Source organism: Taudactylus pleione, unplaced genomic scaffold (assembly GCF_031769625.1).
Source record: "Taudactylus pleione unplaced genomic scaffold, aTauple2 ptg000100l, whole genome shotgun sequence".
Taxonomy (NCBI): domain Eukaryota; kingdom Metazoa; phylum Chordata; class Amphibia; order Anura; family Myobatrachidae; genus Taudactylus; species Taudactylus pleione.
The window spans coordinates 470,258-490,922 of record NW_028284502.1 but is presented as its reverse complement, the minus strand read 5'-3'; the positions used below and the strand labels follow the sequence as shown (position 1 = coordinate 490,922).

General features: G+C 44.0%; 1 protein-coding gene across 2 annotated transcripts in view; it reads left to right on the top strand.

Annotated features, from left to right (window-relative positions):
• Positions 1–343: 343 nt before the first annotated feature.
• LOC148525787 (ras-related and estrogen-regulated growth inhibitor-like) overlaps positions 344–20,665 on the top strand; it is a 74,952-nt gene continuing 54,630 nt past the window's right edge. For both annotated transcript variants that reach the window (XM_088470456.1, XM_088470455.1), the window contains exon 1: positions 344–562. In XM_088470456.1, coding sequence (XP_088326582.1) covers positions 454–562 — 109 coding nt within the window. In that variant the 5' untranslated portion in view covers positions 344–453. The remainder of the gene's footprint in view (positions 563–20,665) is intronic.

The following is a 20,665-nucleotide window of genomic DNA, read 5'->3' as shown; positions in this document are numbered from 1 at the left end:
TCTGCAGAATATATTTAAGCATCATAAATACATATTTAAAAAAAAAAAAGGCAAGCTTCTGGAATGCATTGTTCCTGGAAAAGAATGAGTTAATGTAGCGTTCATTTACTCAGTGTAAACCGGTGACTCTATATAATGATTTTTTTTGCTCCGAAACAATACCAATGTTTGCCAGAAATTCTTCCAAGTACATTGCTAGCAATTTTCTGCTTCAACAGCCAGAAGAATAGGAGGCGGGAATACACTGAAGTAGGCAGGAAATATTCCATTTACAGAGGAGAGGTTGGCTGGAGAACAGAAATGTATTTATTCCTTGCCAAACCAAAAAGCACAGGACCAGAGAGTGAATTACATGACACATCAGCCCAGTTCAGCATTCATCTGACACTCATAATCTATCTGCTGTTTACTTGATTGAATTGGCGACATAAACGCTACAAAATACACTATAAAATGACCTCTAACTTTCCCCTGCCACGACCTCTGAGAAGGACCTGCAGCCTGGCTTCAGCACGGACTATGCGCATTGTGGTACTCGGGCAAAGTGCCGTGGGGAAAACAGGTACAGTTTGTTTTTTGTTCTATTAAATATGACATGTACAGCTCCAGTGCTTTAACGGTTTACATTTGTATTGTACTTTAACTTTAGTGTTACTGTATGTGTTAAATAAATCCGGTATTTTAACTGTTTGTCTACATCTACTATCTGTCAAGCTGAGAAGTTATTTACCTTCCTAGAATAAGATTATTCCATTAAAACCAAATGCTATGAAATTTGAAACTTGCATTTGATCTTGGGTAAAACTATGAAATAGTAATACTTGGCACATGATGGGTCCTCTTGCATCGTTGCCGATCGCGCTACAAAAGTGTGCAAGCATCGCGCCATGCGATTAGCTGCAGCTGCTACGCTAAGGCATGCCGCGCACTGCGCTCGCACCATGCGATCCTATGGAATCACGGGAGCAAACGCAGTGCGTATCCCCACTCGCAGGTATGCGACTCACGCCAAGCGTGGCGCGATTTGCCGCAAATGCGCCACGCTTTTTGTACAGACAAATAAACAAATTAAAATCTTTTTTTAAACCTTTTAGTTTGATAAGCTTGATATATGTTTAGTAAAATATGCACATCAATAGCCCTGAAGAATTATTTGAATAACACAGGAACCTAGGGTCCTGTAAACAATTGCCTTCACTCACGATTTTAAATTTTGCTGTACCTAGAGCCGCTAATTGCAATGAATGTACGGCTGTACAGTATGTTTGAGGATCGCTTATTGGCAGATCACACAGTTCATATGTTTCAAACAAGAGCTGACTATTGGTGGCAACTGGCTGCTCATACCCCTCCCTAACCTGGACTTTTCGCTCCACATCGGAGATTTTCCTGGGATAAATTATCGGGCGCGCGCCCGCTTTATCCCCGTATTCAATATGAAACCTACGAAAACGGGAAGGTGCGAAGTGGGATCTGCGTAAAAAAATTTTTTTTCCTTGAATAAATTGTAGGGCCCCCCTAAAGTTGTAAAAACATGGGGGATCACTATGGGTACCCCCGTTTTAGCCTGCAAATGAAAGTCGGGGATTTAAATAGCCGCAGCAGGTGCTTTTCCTGACTGAAGAAGTGATGCAGAAGAGCACTTAGGTTATTTTTTTCATTTTTTTAAGTGGTCCCATCAAATTTGGGGTAGATGAAAATGGGTACTAGCATATTTTTATGTCCCTAAAGTAAGTTTTAAAAAATTCTGCAACTATGCACCTGCTGCTAATAGCCTATTTTAGAAAACACCTGCCGCATACTTGCAGAATAGCCCTGAACCTATTTCCCTATTTTTAAACACTTTTTTTTCCAATTTTTTTTTTCACCCCAATTTTTAAATTAATTTTTTGGGGTGTCCCTATTTTTTTAAAAAACTTTTTTTTACACAGTTATTTTTAAAATGTCATTCCCAGGGGTGCAGGCTATTTTTTTTAAGCCTGCACCCCTAAACCCCAATTCTGCACTTTTTTTCGCCATCTATTTAGTGGTAAAAAGTTATCCCCGTTTTTTTTCAAAGACTTTTCGAACCTGCGAAAAGTCTTTGAAATTGAATACGGTGTAAAACCAAAACCTCCGAAAATGACGTCATTGGTGCGAAAACATCGCAAAAACGAAGTTTTCGCTCCATATTGAATACCCCTATTAATGTTTTTAAAGTTTGAAAAAAATAAAAATAAATAAATTGTTACCACATTGGCCAAGTAGGTAACCTTTTGTATGGCAGATTATGTGACCAGTTTAAATGTCTATTTCTTTGCTCAACCATGAGACAGAGAAAATTATATATTGAAAAACAATGGGGGAGATTTATCAAACCTTAGAGAAAGATAAAGTACCAACCAACATTTTACAGGCTGTGTTTCAAAAAATGACAGGAGCTGATCGGTTGGTAATTTTTCTCTCTACACTTTATCTCTCTCCATGCTTTAATAAATCTCCCCCAATGTTTGTAAATTATCTTTTTTTATAATTTGGGGAATATAAAATAATCTGAATAATGGGAATAATTATATTAGGGATATACATTACTTCCACATGTCAAGAAATAAACAAGTTAAATTAGTACCAAAAAAATTACAGGATTATGGCATTAGAGCAACAAAATATTTACATATACTGTATATACTATATAGATAAAAGTGATTTGGACACCCCTGCGCAAGCGAAATGTATACCATGCATGCCACTGCACACAAGTCCCAAATGGCAATTTCGACAAGAACACTTCGTAGGGAGGCCCATGAACTTGCAGTTCTATGGAAACAGCAAATGTTTTTATCAGGACTACAATGCCACATGTCATGTTTTCAGGGCGACGCTGGACTAGTACAGAAAATTCAGTAACCCTGATGGACTGGCCAGCTCAGAGTCCAGATTTTAACCCCATTGAGAACCTCTGGGACCTATTGGAGCGACGATTGTGTTCTAGGCCGACTCGACCTTCAGTGTCACAGTTGATCACTGTACTTAAGGCGAAATGACAAAACATACCATCTGCTGTTGTCCAGGAACTTAGGGACAGTTTTTCAAGAAGGGCATCTGCAGTAATCACTGCACGTGGTGGACCTACAAAGTACTGACGTCAATAACACCTCGTTGATCTATTTGCTGTCAGTGTCCAATCACTTTGTCTACATAGTGTAGGACACTGCTAAATTAATTTCCATACTTATGGAGGTCACTGGAAATGTAAACGGAGCATTTTATATGGTATATAGGCTCTTATACATTCATGTTACCTCAGGTACTGTGACCAACCAAACATCCTGTGTATAACAGGCCGCAGTGAGACTCCAGAAGCAGCAGCGTGAGGCGACAGTATGCGCTCTTCTCTTCCTAGCTGTCCACATGCTCCAGATTCTGGATATTTAAATTAAGAACATAAGTCTTTTTTGCGACTGTGCGTACATCTATATTGCTATAAAGTCGCACGTGCATGGCTTCCATGGTGTCGGTGAACAAAGGGGTCTATTTACTAAGCAGTGTTAGGAGACAGAGTGAAAAGTGATAAGGTGCCAGCCAATCAGCTCCTAACTGTCATTTTTCAAACACAGCCTGTGAGATAGAAGAAGGAGGGGGTTTTAACTCCCTTTTGTTCCTCAGCACACTGAATTATACCTGCAACAATATATGAACACTATATGGTAATAGAATTTCAGAGATATTGGTTGCATACATTTGCAAATACATGGGAAGCTGCTAGGCCTCGTCACGGCTTCTCTGTCACTAGCAGTCCCTAACATTAACGGGTTCACGTCCGGGGCACAGAGCACCCCAAAAAACCGTCCAGCCCAAGACCCCCCCAGGGCATCACACAAAAATGGAAAAAGAGTGGCGGTGCAGTGTAAAGTATAGATGTGTACGAGTAATTAATAAGTGATGAAAGAGATTAAAATATATGTGAAAAAATACATGAATAAAAAACAAACATATAAGGCGATGTGAAAAGTAGCTACAGTATGTGTATTAAGTGGTGATGCCCTGAGGAGGCCCAGCCAGAGTGGCCTTGGGGGCCCTACGCTGAAACGCTCACCCCAAATTGTTGTGGTTATGAGATGCATGAATGAGCCAGCATTAGCAGGGCATGCTGGTTCTAGTAGTGCTAGTTGGAGTTCTCAGGGGTGACTCCCAGGTAAGCTGGCTCTCAGTTTGGATGCATTTATGTATTGTATGTACCTTTATCATGAGGCCTTACATTTGCCAAAATTCATATGTGCCTTTATTATGAGGCTTTAATTGGCATATATTACATTTGGGGTGAGCGTTTGAGCGTAGGGCCCCCGAGGCCACTCTGGCTGGGCCTCCTCAGGGCATCACCACTTAATACACATACTGTAGTTACTTTTTACATCACCTTATATGTTTGTTTTTTATTCATGTATTTTTTCACATATATTTTAATCTCTTTCATCACTTAGTAATTACTCGTACACATCTAAACTTTACACTGCACTGTCACTCTTTTTCCATTTTCGTGTGATGCCCTGGGGGGGTCCTGGGCTGGACGTTTTTTTGGGGTGCTCTGTGCCCCGGACGTGAACCCGTTAATGTTAGGGACTGCTAGTGACAGAGAAGCCGTGACGTGGCCTAGCAGCTTCCCATGTGTTGGGAATGCATGCAACCAATATCTTTGAAACTCTATTACCATATAGTGTTCATATATTGTTGCAGGTACAATTCAGTGTGCTGAGGAACAATAGGGGGTTAAAACCCCCTCCTTTTTCTACTTGGTATGACCCCTCCCTTTCATGCACCTGAAAATAGTACTACCAGATTGATTGAGCAACTGCCATTTTTTTGTTGACAGCCTGTGAGATGGCAGTTAGGAGCTGATTGGCTGACAGCTTATCACTTTTCACTCTGTCGCCTAACACTGCTTAGTAAATAGACCCCAAAGTCTCAGGACCGATTGAGCCACACTGGTGACTTAGGAATGTATTGGCCATTCGTGGGCAGTGACTGGGAGGCGGTTAAACTGACGCACAAAGATATTCCATCTGATGGGTGTGTAATGGGAGTGTCACAGGAGTGGTTGAAGGCTCTCCATCTCATATATTGGAAGCCATCTTCTGAGGTTCTGCACCTAGCATAGGGCTGGTGCAACCGCTTTAAGTAGGTGTCACTGCCCTTGTGCATTCAGACAGATTCTTGTACACTAGGGGAAGGACTTTACCTAACATTAGCATATAGTCGCAGACGCACCTGCGGTATAAGATGCTAAAGTGGTGGCAGTATAGTGTGATTCAGAATCAGCCCCAAGAAGTCTGGGAATGTAAGGGGGCAGCTTAGCAAATAGTGCCCGGCTGGCCACGTCACTGTGTACAGACCAGTCTGACTTTACCTATGGCAGTACAGTTTTGTAGATTTTAACTGTACGTATCAATAAACATGATATGATTGAATCTTTAAGGAGCTTTTTTGTATTCCATACTATTTATATAGACCAAGAGCAGGACCACTATTACCATTGTGATGGCCATTACATGATTTTAATAACATTCACTTAGAGAGGTTATGTCTTATTGGTTTATTATTGGTTAAGCATGGTTTATATTGTTTAATATTATTTATAATGTTGCTGCATTAGAGGTGTATATCATACTTGGCGACTTTCTGGCTGCCCCCTCCGGGAAGGGACAGCAGGGGATGTGGCGGTGGCATAGTTGGGCAGTGTGGGGACATGACAGTGCAATCGCATCATCGCGGACCTGTTCCCGCTATATATGGGGGAGAAGGGGGAGTGCCAGGGAGAGTGGCGGCCAGTCCGAGGAACTTGTCCTACCTTGCTCATGACCGGGAGGCTCCCATGTTCCGGGAGAGTAGGCCGTATAGTGTATATGTGCCCTCACCAGGCCAGAGTTTAGAAACCGTCTCACCGGTCCTCAGTCTCTTTTCCCACCTGGCACTTTAGTATGTGGGCAGACACTGTTGATGGTCTTTTGGTGTGATCTCTGTCTATCACCCTGCCAATAGAATTCATGATACCCTCTGCCATTCTCTATCTGAAACTGGCATTTTCATGGTTTTATTGAACTGTTGCATATATTAGAGTAAACTTACCAGATGATGTCACTGGTAAGATCAAGCTGGGACTGTAGAGACTGTTGGTGTGTGGTCTGTTTCTCCTGTCTGGGGCACAGTGTTCTATCCCATACACAATCATGCACTTCATCTCATTAGAAAATGCTCACTGAGATTTTTAGTGATGCTAATTGCTTTATAGTGTACTAAGGGCTGGAATTATGCCACAGGTCCTGATCCTCAGTACAGGCAACCACCTTTGAGCACCTTATTTTAAAAGCTTGAACAACTTTCAACTCTGTAAACATTAAATCATAGTTTATTTGAAAAACAAATATATGCAAATAAATGTAATACACAAACTGAAGGGAATAGAAAAGTGCAGCTGTTGTACATTAACAATGCTAATAATGTCACCTAAAATCAGAAAATTCAGTGTCTGGTTAAATATCCAGTTATCGTAAAAGTTAACTTACCTGGGTTCACAGGCTTTGATGGTCACCTGACATTTTGCATGTGCCTCGGGCCATTCTGCTGGATACTGTTTGCCCAATGGACCGCAAGCAATCTGGTTGGAAAACAGCTCAGATGGAGCAAAGTGGATCTCACATTTACTAATGCAACCTCTCTTCACTTCTGCTGGCCCAGTCTATATTCATATGGGCAGTATGTAGTCCACAGACAACACACTGTCAGCATCAATTAAAAGGAAACACCAGAGCTACTATTCCAGATATTTGAAGAATTATTCCATAATAGGGCAAGTGCTGCAACTCAACATAAGGTGATGTGTTTTCATTTTAGGTGTGTTGAACCATAATGGCACTTCCTAGATAAATACCTTTTTAGTTCTATGTTGTCTCTGTGTACTTACTTTTGAACTGTGCAGTCCTCAAAGAATGAAAGGCCACATAAAAAAATATAGTTCCTTTCCAGGCACCTCCATCTCTTGTTCCCCTCGCCCTGTCACCCAATTCTTGGATAACTTCTCCCTCATCTTGAGGAACTTCAACATTCCTATTCACATTCCTGTTGATGATCCCACCAGCACTTTTGCATCCTAACTTCTCTCACTGATAACCTCGTGTGGACCTCTTGCCACTGCCACATTGGAAGCCATGTTTTGGTCTTTTCTCACTATTATTAAAATATTAAAAACTATTCTTCTGGTACCTTCCATCCTTCAAACATACCCTAGTGTCCCCAATTCTCAAGAAATACTCTCTTGACTCAGCTGCTTTCTCTTATTACAGCCCAACTGTCACATTTGGCTTTGGGAAATCCCCTACTGAAGGGGTAAGAGCTGAGGTCCCGGGTTGAGGGAGGAATCGAAGGCATGGGGCCTGTATATAAGATCTTCTCATTCACAAATATCAGATGTTGACGAGACCTGACCAAAAGGTGCAGAGTCTAACCTGCTGGGAGTTGTTCACCAGTGACCCCTCCAAGCGGGTTTAAGCTGCACTCAGCAGGCAGGTCACTGTCCTTTGCTCGGGTATACGATAGCCACGGGAATGGAGAAAATACAACAATGGCCCAAGAGAAATACTTCAGTAAGAAGTACAGCTGCACCAAGAGTTAGTATTTGTAGTTGCACACACGTAAAGGGTTTTTGACGCACAGTTAAACAAGGAGGTGGCACTTGTTTAACTGTACGCCGGCAAAGGTGTCTTGATGCACTATTGCACCAAGAGGTGGCACTTGTAATGGCACGCAGGTGAGGTGTTCTGACGCACTGCTGCACAAAGAGGATGGTACTCGTAAAGCACAAAGGCAGGATGTTCTGATGCACTGTTGCACACTGAGATGACACTTGAATGGCACACAGGCAAGGTGTTAGGACGCACTGTTGCACACAGAGTCGGCACTAGTATAGCACACAGGCAAGATGTTTGGACGCACTGTTGCACAAGGAGATGACACTAGTAGACTCGATGATATCACGATGAGGGAACCTGGAACGAGGTAACGGCAAGTGTACACAAGGTAGCGACAACGTTGCACAGGCAACTTCCTTCTGTCTGGAGATTGGCTTTATACCCTAAGGTAGCAGATCATTGGTGGACAGCGTCAGCTGACCACCACCATGCTACCATTGGGTAAAGGGTAGTCAGGTGATGTGAACTGTCATGGCTGCATCCATGACGGCAACCGCAGCAATCAAGGCACAGCACAGCTCATGGGTGTCCACATGGCTCTAAGTATAATGCTCAGCGCATAACTCACCGCCGTACCGGACGTCTGACCAACCGAGGGGTCAGGGGAAGCCGGCGCTGTGGTGAGTAATGGCCGATCCTAGGCCGCAACCTGACACCCACCTATCTCCTTCCCTATGCCTTCAAACTCTTAGAGTAGGTTGTTAATACCAATCTCCTCTCCTTCCTCTCCACCTATTTCCTTTCCACCTATTGCCTACTTGACCCACTCCAGTTCGGCTTGCTATCCATCCATTCTAAGCAAACTGTCCTCACCAAGGTCACCAATAACATCCTCACTGCAAAATCCTTGGGCCCTCTACTGTATACTCATCCTCCTCAACTCCCCTGCTGCCTTCCTCACTGATGGCCACACTCCATCGGCGCTCTTATGGGTCACCTCATTTGTTTAATAACACATTCTTTATCTCTACCTTTACTTCCTCTTGGTGTACCCAAGGTTCTGTCCTAGGTCTCCTCCTCTCCCCCATCTATGCCTCTTTTCTCAGAGTGCTCATCAGTTCCTTTGACCTCCAAAGTAACAACCATATTTTGTATGTGGATTTAGCTTGGTTGTAATTATGACAAAGTATCTGTGAAAATACAAAGCACTCAAAAGTAGTGTATATTATGTTTTAAGTGCCTTAAAAATACATGTGCTCTTAATATGGTTCCCATGAATCCTGCAGGATACCAAATTAGTTCCCAAAGAAAACTAAATGTCCATAGTTAAAATATCAAATGCAAAAATGACACAATGTGCACTGCTGTATATACTACATATCTATCTATAGCTGTAAATTACTAATGTCATAAGAACGTTATTTATTTAAAAGCTAATTCCACTTTTCAGCAACTTTCTCCAGTGTTTATTATGCATATCAAGGAATTTTCCTCCAATACAAGCCCCCTGTTTGAAATTTACGACCATCCACAGTTAGCTGTAATGGTCCAGTATCTGTAAATAGAGTTAGCTTGTTTCTAGCTCCCCTTCTGCAGACTCTGCTGACCATGGAATCTCTCTCATTGATGTGGGATGCACTTCACTGAGCTTTAAATCCAGTGTGGCAAACTACGTGTTCTGGAATTTTGAAAATGAGATGCCACCAGGTTCTATTAGGTCATTGTATTACTTTACTTTACTACTTCTATCATGTATGCTGTAAAGTTAGTTTATAAAAAAAAAAAAAAAGTGTTTTGCCCATGTCCACATGTGCCCTGAAGCGAGCACTCTTTATGTGGTGTCCTCCCTCTCTTCCTTCAGCAGCACAGCTGTAGAGCTGTAAGGTATAGAGGAAGCTGGCTTTCACTGCTCAGCTTGTCTTCAGAGGCAAGCTATCAGACTGCATTACGCTCGCTCACTGACTGATTTCCTCTGTGCCTCCCATTGATCCTGTGGTGTGGTCTGGAAGAAGTTGGCCTGTGAGTGACCAGAAACTGTACTTTAAAAAAAATGTAAATATTAAAGCATCATTTGTAAGGGTTGTGTGCATTACTTAGACATTCAAAACATACACTCCATAATGCTGACGGGTACAATACTTAGGGCCTGATTGAGCAGTGGTTGTTAAAGCAACCACAATTTGCACTCTTCCAAGGAATGCAGCTGAGATTGTATGCAAATAGCTGCCAAGCTCCCCAGTACATAAGAATGCCCTCTGATACATACATACATATCTGTGCGTTGTCGGAAATCTCTGTAAATACTGGTAGCATTGTTGCGCAGCAGCTTCTGAGTGAGTCTGACCTGTCTCAACTGCTACGGATTCCTGTCACACAGAGAGCTCTCCTGCTACAATGAGCTTCGCAAAGGCTAAATTATACACACCCTAGAAATAGTGTTTAAACAGCCCGGCCTGCCTGCGTTCGCATAGCCACCCCGCCTCCACCGTCACCTTCCCCAAACAATGACTGGCTGTCAGTCAGGCTGCTGCTGGTTCCCTACGTGAGCGTGATCGCAGTGCGCATTACGAATGGCATGCATGCGCAGTGGCGAATAATCAGCCAAATTGAGATCGATAAGACATTAGCAACCACTGTTGAATCAGGCTCTTAGATAACCAAAATGTGGACATGGACTATATGTAGACAGTCAAAACTTAGGTACATAATTTAGACATTCAATTAGTGCTGTAATAGGGCTTTACGGCACCCTGTGCTGGCCATGAACCCCTGAGCGCATTACGTCATGCTGAGGAAAAGGGGCTGTCTGGAAGAACAGCACAGCAGGGAGCATTCTCAGGATGCTTCAAGGGAGAGGGGCATATACAGACAGAGAGTATCTAACCCTTAGCCAGGATGGCACTCGCCAAGGGTGACGGCCGGCAGTGCCACCCAGGGGCTGGCTGGCAACTTTTGTCCTGGGGGGAAGACACAAGTAAGTGGCCCGATTTCTCCCCCAGCGCATTGCAATGGAGAAAAGACACATTATAATAGCCTAATGTGGGTGTGCTTTAAATAATGTAGAGAGGTTTGCAGTGACAGCCAGATTAGGGAGCATCGCAGTGACTGCCATATAATGCAGAGAGGTTCGCAGGGACCATCAGATCAGGGAGCATCGCAGTGACTGCCATATAATGCAGAGAGGTTCGCAGGGACCATCAGATCAGGGAGTGTTGCAGTGACTGCCATATAATGCAGAGAGGTTCGCAGGGACCATCAGATCAGGGAGTGTCGCAGTGACTGCCATATAATGCAGAGAGGTTCGCAGGGACCATCAGATCAGGGAGTGTCGCAGTGACTGCCCTATAATGCAGAGAGGTTTGCAAGGACCATCAGATCAGGGAGTGTCGCAGTGACTGCCATATAATGCAGAGAGGTTCGCAAGGACCATCAGATCAGGGAGTGTCGCAGTGACTGCCATATAATGCAGAGAGGTTCTCAAGGACCATCAGATCAGGGAGTGTCTCAGTGACTGCCATATAATGCAGAGAGGTTCTCAGTGACCATCAGATCAGGGAGTGTCGCAGTGACTGCCATATAATGCAGAGAGGTTCTCAGTGACCACCTGATCAGGGAGCGTTGTAATGGCTGCCAGATAACGCAGTAATCACCAGATTATGCAGAAATCATCAGTGACCCACATATAACACAGGTATTCTGAGTATACAGTAGCCCTCACACACAATAATAACCCCCCCCCCATATTCACACACATTATTACATCACCCCCAGCACCGACAGTATTAAAACACCCCATCCTCCCAAAGATAAAAATAACTACAGCCCCCATTGCATAAGTATTCCAACACCCCCCCCCCCTTCTCTCTCAAATGTCATGTAAATATGTAGTCCTCCACTGGCACTTACCTGCCTGGAAGGCTGCTCTGTTTCTGGTCCCTGCGGAGCTCAGGATAGACTAAAGAAAGGGCGGAGACTCGGGGTGAGGGGGCGGGGTCTTCAGCAGGGACAGGAGGAGATAGATTAATATAGTCTGACAGGGCAAGAGAGGGGGCGGAGCCTTAGCCGGGGAGAGGAAGGAGCCCGGGGAACGGACAGAGGACACAGAAGTAGGTGCACAGCCCCTGCAGCGGAGCGGCCTCGGAAGGAGCGCTGCTCATTGTGCAGCCACAAGCTACATAGGGTGACAGACAGCCCGGTAACAGGCAGAGAATGCTGCCCAGCCGACCTGATGCAGCTTTAGTCGGAGCGACTGAGAGCACTTTCTGCCTGTCACCCGGCCGTCAGTCATGCATGTGCACTAGTGATACCGGCCCTCACTGAGGCAAAAGTCTACCGGTCCGGGGGGCATGTGGCACCCTGCCCCCCGGCCCAGCCCCCCACTGGTGCCACCTGTGGCCATGAGGTAGAATCAGGGCTGCTGATGTAACTGTAGTGTGGAATCTGGGGCTGGGCAACTGCAGGCTCATGCCGGCGGCTGCTTCGCACAATTAATAAAGTTTGTTGTATTTTTTTTTTTTAAATTGAGACAACGCATTCATGATGTCACTCGCGCCACACCGCTGTCAGACACAGGAGCTGGCTGCAGCACGAAGGGGTCAGCCACAGCCAGAAGACACAAGAGAAAATAAGTGTATGTGGGTTGTGGGGGCTGGAGAGATGGAAGGGGGTGCTGGCTGGAGAGACAGAGATGAATGGCATTTTGAAGCAGGGGGCCACAATAACACTTCTGCTGCTGTGTGGGGGGCTCTTGGAGTATCCTGGTCGGGAGACTTGCCCACGTTTATGGGCGGCTGGGAGCGCCATATGATTTTCGGGAGTTTCCCGGCCATTCCAGGAGAGTAGGTAAGTATGCTAACAGTTGTAAATAAAGCATTGGAAAGGATTAGTTTACATTCAAATATTGTTAAAATACATAAACTGTACAATCCCCTTCCCTCCCAAACTGAGTGATCCATATGCATGCCTAACAGGGACAAGGTAAGCAAGCTGTCATTAAGTTATAAGACAAAGAGAACCCTGGTTGGGGGTCAGTAGCAGGAATCTGCATGCCAGGGCCTCCCCCAGACACCCTACAAGTCCAGTGCCATCAGAGTCCTTAAGAATATGTTTAACATAATTTCAGCCTTCTATTCAGTGATATACGTACCGTCACTAGGGGTGTGCCCCGTACACATGCACCATTATAGATACGTGCCCCTGCTGCATACTAACACCTCATAGAGACTGACTATTATACTAAACCGCTATTTGCTCAATATACTGTACTGTGACTATATGTAGCATTGTACTATCTCCTAGTTAGACTGATATTATCTAGAGATGTGCTGTTTGGTTCTCCAGAAATCAAAATTCAACCGAATTTCATGAATCCGGATAAATCTGAGTCGTGGTTCTGTTCTTTTCGCGGTTCGGAATTCTGATTTTAAAGTGCATAAATGTTTTTTTTTTTTTCTTATTTTATCTTTTTTTTATACCAAAACACCAAGAGGTTTCCAGATCCAAAACCAAAACACGGGGTTCAGCGCACATCTCTAATATAATCATGATCTTAGAATTAGTATTTCTAGTTATAGAGAACGGCATTTGATATCTGTGACGATCACAGGACCAGCACTATAAAAAAAAATTATAAATATATATATATATATATATATATATATATATATATATATATATATATAATTTTTTTTTTACCACACATGGATATCCTTAAAACCTGGACTGTTAGTATGTCATGAGGACCGAGTGTGGGAAGGGAAGGAGTAGTGCATGATGGGTATTTTTGTACAATGCAACAATAATGAAATTATTTCAGCAGAACGGTCTGTTAATACTGAAATATATGGGAATTGTTACAAAGTTGGCAACATATTAAAATATCTTCTGGGGACACTTTGCTGCTGAGACGATACATCTAGTAATGCACGGTTCTGTGTAGGCACGCAATATATTTTATTAATAGATTTTTTTTTTTTTTTTAATTATCATTTTACAGTTTTGCCAACTATGTTGTCATTATATTTGAGCATTAACAGACCATTCAGCTGAAATCATAATAAATAATATAGTAATATACTTTTTGTATTTTAAATGCTTATCTTCCATATGTCCCTGGCATCTACCTGCTCATTCGCTGGCTGTCCATACAGCTGTGGATTAGCCCCTCTCATCCTCTGTGAAGTCCTTGCACATGCAGTGTGATGTAGATGAGGTAGGTGAAGTGGTACACTGACAGCAACTCTTGAAAACCAAGGGTGCCAGGTCATCTTCTCCCACAAATAAGTTGTTGGCAGTAGTGGATTTTACCTAAAGGCTGCAAGTCCCCCCTCCCCTCCCCAGTGAAATTTACAACCCCCCAGTGAAGTTAAACAGTGAGTCTGTGTACTGGGTGGCTTCCCACTGGAAATACTGGTATGCAGGCGGACTTAATCCCGACAGCCGGCTTCCCTTCCCGACTGCTTTATCCCAGTGAGGGTTAAATGACCGGCGTCTAAATGTAGACGCCTGTGATTTTACAGACGCCGGGAGACCGGTGCCCGGCATCCCGAATGAGGTGATGCCGAGCGCAGACAGCTGCTGGGGGGGGTTAGGTTTAGGGCTCCCGGGGGGGACTTAGGAGGCACCCCCCGGGGGACTTAGGTTTAGTCGACGGGAAAGGGGGGGTTAGTTTTAGGCACTTAGAGGGGGGATTACGGTTAGGCACTGGGGGGAAGGTTAGGGTTAAGGGGGGGAGGTTAGGTTAGTGAGTACTTACCTGGGGACGATCGGGATTTTCACCCATGTCGGGCAGCCGCTGTCGGGATTCCAACTGCCAGAAAAGTGTCCGGCGGTAAATCATACCGATTCCGAAATACTACGTGCTAATCAGACATGCAATCCCAGTGGGAGGTGTTTTCTCCCCCTGGGACTGCCGGACCGTGATTAGCAGATAGAGAGTGCTTCCAGTGTGACGTCACTCCCCTACCAGTCCGTCAACCTAACCTGACCTCTAGGGGCTGCGGCCAATGTAGTACCTAGAAGCCGGTGTTTGTATGCATGCGCCAGTCGTGGCACCTGCCAGATTCATTGGGCTTGCTCAACAGTCTGGACCTCCGACTGGACTGCGGCGCAAACAGCCCCACTCACACAATAAGGTAGGAGCCACCACTGGTTGTTAAGGATTTATGTAAACAATCCCTTGAATGATATTTTATTGTCATAGAATAATATACCCAATCTCTGGGTAAAATTAATTAAGCAGTGTTATAGCAATCTTTTTTTATAGGGCTTATTGACAATATGTTTGCTTGTCCCAGGAGCTTACACTTGCTGCACTAATAGTATCACTCAGTTTGCTCCTTTACTATTAATTTATGTATTTTGGGTACAAGAATGAATCTCACATGGGTCTCCTTCAGCATGCACATATGGTCTTGGCTTCCGATTCTCACATTCTCAAGGTTATCTGCAACCACTGAATAAGTATACATAGTTGGCCGTAACTGTTCCCACATTGCATCCATGGAACTAAGGGCCTGATTCAGAGCCGCTCGTAAGCGGCTGCTCGTTCGCTCCGAGCAGTGTTCGCACAACTGCGCATGCATATGGGTCGTAATGCGCATGCGCCAACCAGTCAGTGCGGTCAGAAATCGAGCACTCGCAAAATAGCTAGTGCCTGCTAATTTGAGTGACAGGATGAGGCGTTTGTGGGTGGTAACAGGGGAAGGTGCTTGAAAACGGGGAGTGGTGATCCGAATGCAGGCATGCCAAACGGTCAAAACGGGCGTTTTAAGGGTGTGCATAATTAACAAAGCAGCGTCATCGGCCACGTCACTTGGTTATCTCTTAGCCTGAACTGTTCGCATGATTGCGGTAGGAAAATCCTACCACAAGCACTGCGAGCAGTTCAGACGCCTTTTGATGTACTCGATTAATCTAATAAATAGCGGAGATGACGTAAGATGCGAGCGGCCAGGGGGCTTCTTTACAAAATAGCGAGCGCATATTTCGTTTGCTCACTCAGACATAGAGGCGTCAACAGACCGCAAAGAGCGAGCACTCAATTTAAATAGCCGGTCTCTTTTTCTGAACGAGCGAGCGCAAATAGCGTCCGGCTCTGAATCAGGCCCTAAATGCATATATCTGTCAGCATGAAGAATTATACACATTTTTGGCAAGCATACCGCCCTATCCGTACAATTAAGCTAGCCACAGACCAACTTTCCTCCAACTGACCAACCGTCCAACTAAAACTCTTCCCCACACATCTAACCAGATCATCCAACTTCTTAGTGATTTCTGTGTACATATGTATATATATATATGTGACAGGGTCAGCACAATATTATAACCTAACAACTTGGACAACCACCAAGCACCAAGCTAAAACAGAATAGGTAACTTGCATGCACTGTCCCAGCGGTATGATGGAATGAAGACCACAGCTGTACCCACCGGCTCTGCACTGTAGAGTAGTAACTTGGTATGCAGTGTGGAAGCTGTCGCGCTGATAGGTGACAATACACAGCGGCAGATAGAAGGCGGTATACTTGCTGGGTGAGACAAAGTGGTTGGAGCAGGTCTGTATGTAGCGTGGGAACTGCGGCGCTGATAAGGTAAATGAACACAGAGGCAGCTGGAAAATAGTGAGAATCTACAAAGTAGCAGGTAATCACAGAGAACAGGATACAAGGCGTAAACCCGAAGCCTAGAACTATCCTGGGAAGTAACACGTTGCTCAGGCAATGGGTTGCTCACAGGAACTGGTTTAAATAGGTGGTGAATAGCCATTGGTCTAGCTGACCAGGTGAGCACACAGCTGAGCTGCTCAGGTACATCAGGTAATTGCAACGGAAAGTTTCTGCATAGGCCTCGACAGGGGCACAGAGGGGGGGGGGGGAGCGGGTACAAATTACCCAGGCCCGGGCTTGCTGTAGAGGCCCGGCACCTTCCCCCCCTCCATTCTACATTACAGCAGCCCAGCTGCAGTGGGAGGTCACACCCCCCATTGGCTGTGCACCAGGCTGAGGGGCTCACAGCACCCCCCTCCCAGAGTGGTGCTGCTAAAATTATTTTTTTTTAAGGGGGCGTGGCCACGCCTCCCACGATTAGGTCACGCCCCCTGTCACCCGGGCTCGACGTGGCCCTTGGCCTGGATACAGCAATGAAGGAGTGTCTGAGTTTGTCAGAAATGCTAAGACCCAGATTCGTGACAGTACTATACTATTCTCTTTCTAATACCTCTTTTCCACCAAAAACCCTGGTCAGACCCATTTACACTGCACCTTCGATCTGGGTTACTCCCAGGTCAGCCCTGTTCACACTGAACTCAGGTCTGCCCTGCTAAACCTGTGAGGTCATAAAAAGTGGGAGGTGAATGCTCCACAACCACCAATCAGCTAATTTTAGGCATGACCCAGGTCAGATAACCCGGGTTGCACCGTTTACACTGCACCATTACCCGGGTCCATCATGGGTTCAACCCTGGTAGCTACCTGGGTTGGATTGCTGGGTCACTTGACCTGGGTTATTTTTCAGGGACCCTTTTACACTAAGCTGCGACCCGGATAGACGCAGCAATAACCCAGGTTTTTGCTCTGGTATAAAAGGGGTATAAGATTCGTGACAGCACTAAACTATTCTCTTTCTACTTAATAGTGGATGTGAAGAGATTACATAAGGAACTGTAAATTCAATAGATATTTTTATGCATTCTGAATGAATATTTAATGAAGTTAACCAGCGCAAGTTAATTCAATAATTCATCTTTTCAGAGTTATTGATAGGTAATTGGCCTTTCCGAATGCACAGGCTCAAACTACTGTCTTTTTTTATCACACAGTGGTGAACCAATTTTGCACGTTCATAAATTGTTAATCTCTGATAGGGTTACAGAATACATCAATCCAATGTCAGGGTGACTGAAGAAAAGATAATATCATGAATAGACTTCAATGACACCAATGTGATACTAGATAACCACTCTGGACAAATCAAGGGTTTGTTAACCCAGCTCTCATATCATCCCTATGTGACCACAGATATTATAAACTAACACTGGTACATTACTTGATATTAAATTTAAGATAGGACAAACTACAGTATTATTCTTAGGGACATGTTAGCTATATGCTTTGAGTCACAAGTTAATATTGAAGTAAAAAAATAATAATAATTACAAGTACATAACAATGAAAATACTGCAACATTAGGCATTTAAGCTTCTAAATACAGCATGTGTTCCTGACACAGAATAGATAAAAAAAACAAATAAAAAAACCCCAGGAATTTAAAAAAATAGTGTACAGATATTGTAAAAGGGAAGGCGCATAAACAATGAAAATTAAAACATAAAAATAGCAAAATACATGTAAAATAAAAAAAATAACAAAAATTGTAAAAATCAGTGACTATAGTTATGCACTAAAATGTTAGGTGTGTGTGTGTGCGTGCGCTAAGCAATGATGTTACAGAGAAATTCAAATTCTACCTCAAGAGTTGGATTTCTCTGAAACGTCGCTGCTGAGTGCTGCATTTACAAAACATTGGGAGCCTAATTCAGAAGTGCTCGCTATTGCAGCCACGACTGAGTCTTTGTGCAAATGCACTTCCAGGGCCGGCTCCAGGGGTAGCCACGCCCTATGTCGGAGTCCTCTGAAGTGCCCTGAAATGAAGGCGTGACCTAATTACCATAGGCCACACCCCCTAAGTGATGTTATTTGGGGGCCTGCACGCATGGAATGCCTCCCGTGTAACGTCAGGCTGGGGGAGAGTCCAGCACTCCGTCACTTTTCTCCAGCTCTCTGCCGGCACTGAATGGATACCGGGTGCATGAGCGCAGCATCCATTCAGCTACTCCGGGGTTCCGGCACTTTGGCCCACGGGTGAAACAGGGGGAAAGTGCTGTCCTGCTGAAATCGGGATGTTGGAAGGGGTGTGCCCTCTATTGGGTGGCACCCCTGTTCGACCGCACTGGTCGAACACCCCAAGAGCAGGCCCTGTGCACTTCGTACAGAGATGCCCCCTGGCTGCAGTGCAGTACATATTTAGTTGCAACATTGGAGATTGCAGCAGCCTTATGGGGGTGCAGAATTTCCATCTGAGCATGGCCGCCAATGTCAATGCAACTGCGTCTTTAGATGGCCGTGACACGCCCGCGTCTGACCAGCCACCCTCCTGTTACCACCCGGAAATTCCCACTGATATTGCCTCTCTCTACATGTAAATTTGTTCTGCTTCTCCCGGCGGTAACCATTGGGACTCATGTGCAGTGCAATTCGGATGCTTGCGCAGACTGAAAACACTGGCTGTTTGCATATGGCATCAAACTACGTGCACCTCTGAATCATGCCCAGGATAAGAGAAGTCCCTTGAATGCTACCGCTTTTGTTTGTTTTGTTGATTTGTGTTCATCATTACTCTGATGTGACTGTGCACATGGGATGCGGTGAGGATCCCAACAAGCGGGATGCTATCTGCCGGAACCCCGGCATTGGAACGCCGAGACAACATTGGCGCCGAAATCCCGGCATGACTCGGGATGCCGACATAGAGATCCTGACAATTGGCATCCCAATCGTAAGGACATAGCGGAAAGGTAAGTATCAGCTGCGGGGGGAGGGCTTAGGTTTAGGCACCCCGGGGGGGGAGTTAGCATTATGCTCCGGGCAGGGGGGAGATTAGGGTTAGGCTCTGGGCAGGGGGAGTTAGGTTCAGTCACCACCATGGGGGGTGGGGGTTAAGGTTAGGCACTAAGGGGGGAGGGTTACGGTTAGGCACTAAAGGGGGAGGGTTAGGTTTAGGCACTTATTGGGAGGGTTAGGGTGCGGGCTAAGGAGGGTTAGTATTAGGGTTCAGGAAAGGAGGGTTAGGGTTAGAGGGTAAATAGGACAGGGGTATATAATTGCAAAAATAATAATGTATAAAAAATCAATAGGTATACAAAAAAATCAATATCTATTTAGTACCATGAATATTTATCAAGGGGATGAAGTCCAGAGTGTAATGAAACGCGTTGGGAGCTTACCTTGCCTGCCTAAGATGAACTTTATGAGACTAAGATAAGAGATTTCTATAATAATATTGCCTATTTTTTGTCTTAAGTTTTTAAGATAATATTCTCTATTTATTCTCTAAATACTCAAGGTACTAAATAGATATTGATTTTTTTATGTACCTATTGATTTTTTTTATTCGTTATTATTTTTGTAATTATATACCCCTGTGTTTTATTTATTTTTATGTATATGATATATCTAGTATGTGTATGAAGTGATTGTAATAAATGTGGATTTTTTTAAGATATTAATTTTTTATAGGAAGTTATTTATGTAATTATTGACAATTGGCACTTTACATATAGTACATCTAACATATATTTTCAATACTGACACCTGGCACTTTACATATAGTATATTTAATATATTTCCTTTATATCAGTGCACTTTGAGCACTGTCATTATCCGATACTGGTTTCTTGCAAATATCCATTGCTTTATAAAAGGTATCTTTACATTTAGCACTTTTTTGATTCTTACACTAAGATGCATTTCTTCATTTATGTTTGATGCGCTAATTAAAGTTTCATATACAAATATATTAACACCAGTAGGCACTAACATCCAAGTATATATATATATATATATATATATATATATATATTATATAAAACACCACAGGAACAGACGTCACTCTGAGGCTGAATATTGCAAAAAAATGTTTTGTCCGATGTCAACATTTCGGGGATATCACCCCTTCGTCAGGACCGCATACATGCATCTTTTGCAGTATTCAACCTCAGAGTGCTGTCCGTTCCTGTGGTTATTATTTATTTTTGTGATGGGCACCTGAGCGATTCAGCTGTGGTAATTGAGTGCCGGTATTTTGCGGAGTGTTTTATCTATCTATCTATCTATCTATCTATCTATCTATCTATCTATCTGTCTGTCTGTCTGTCTGTCTGTCTGTCTGTCTGTCTGTCTGTCTGTCTGTCTATAAATAAATAAATATATATATATATATATATA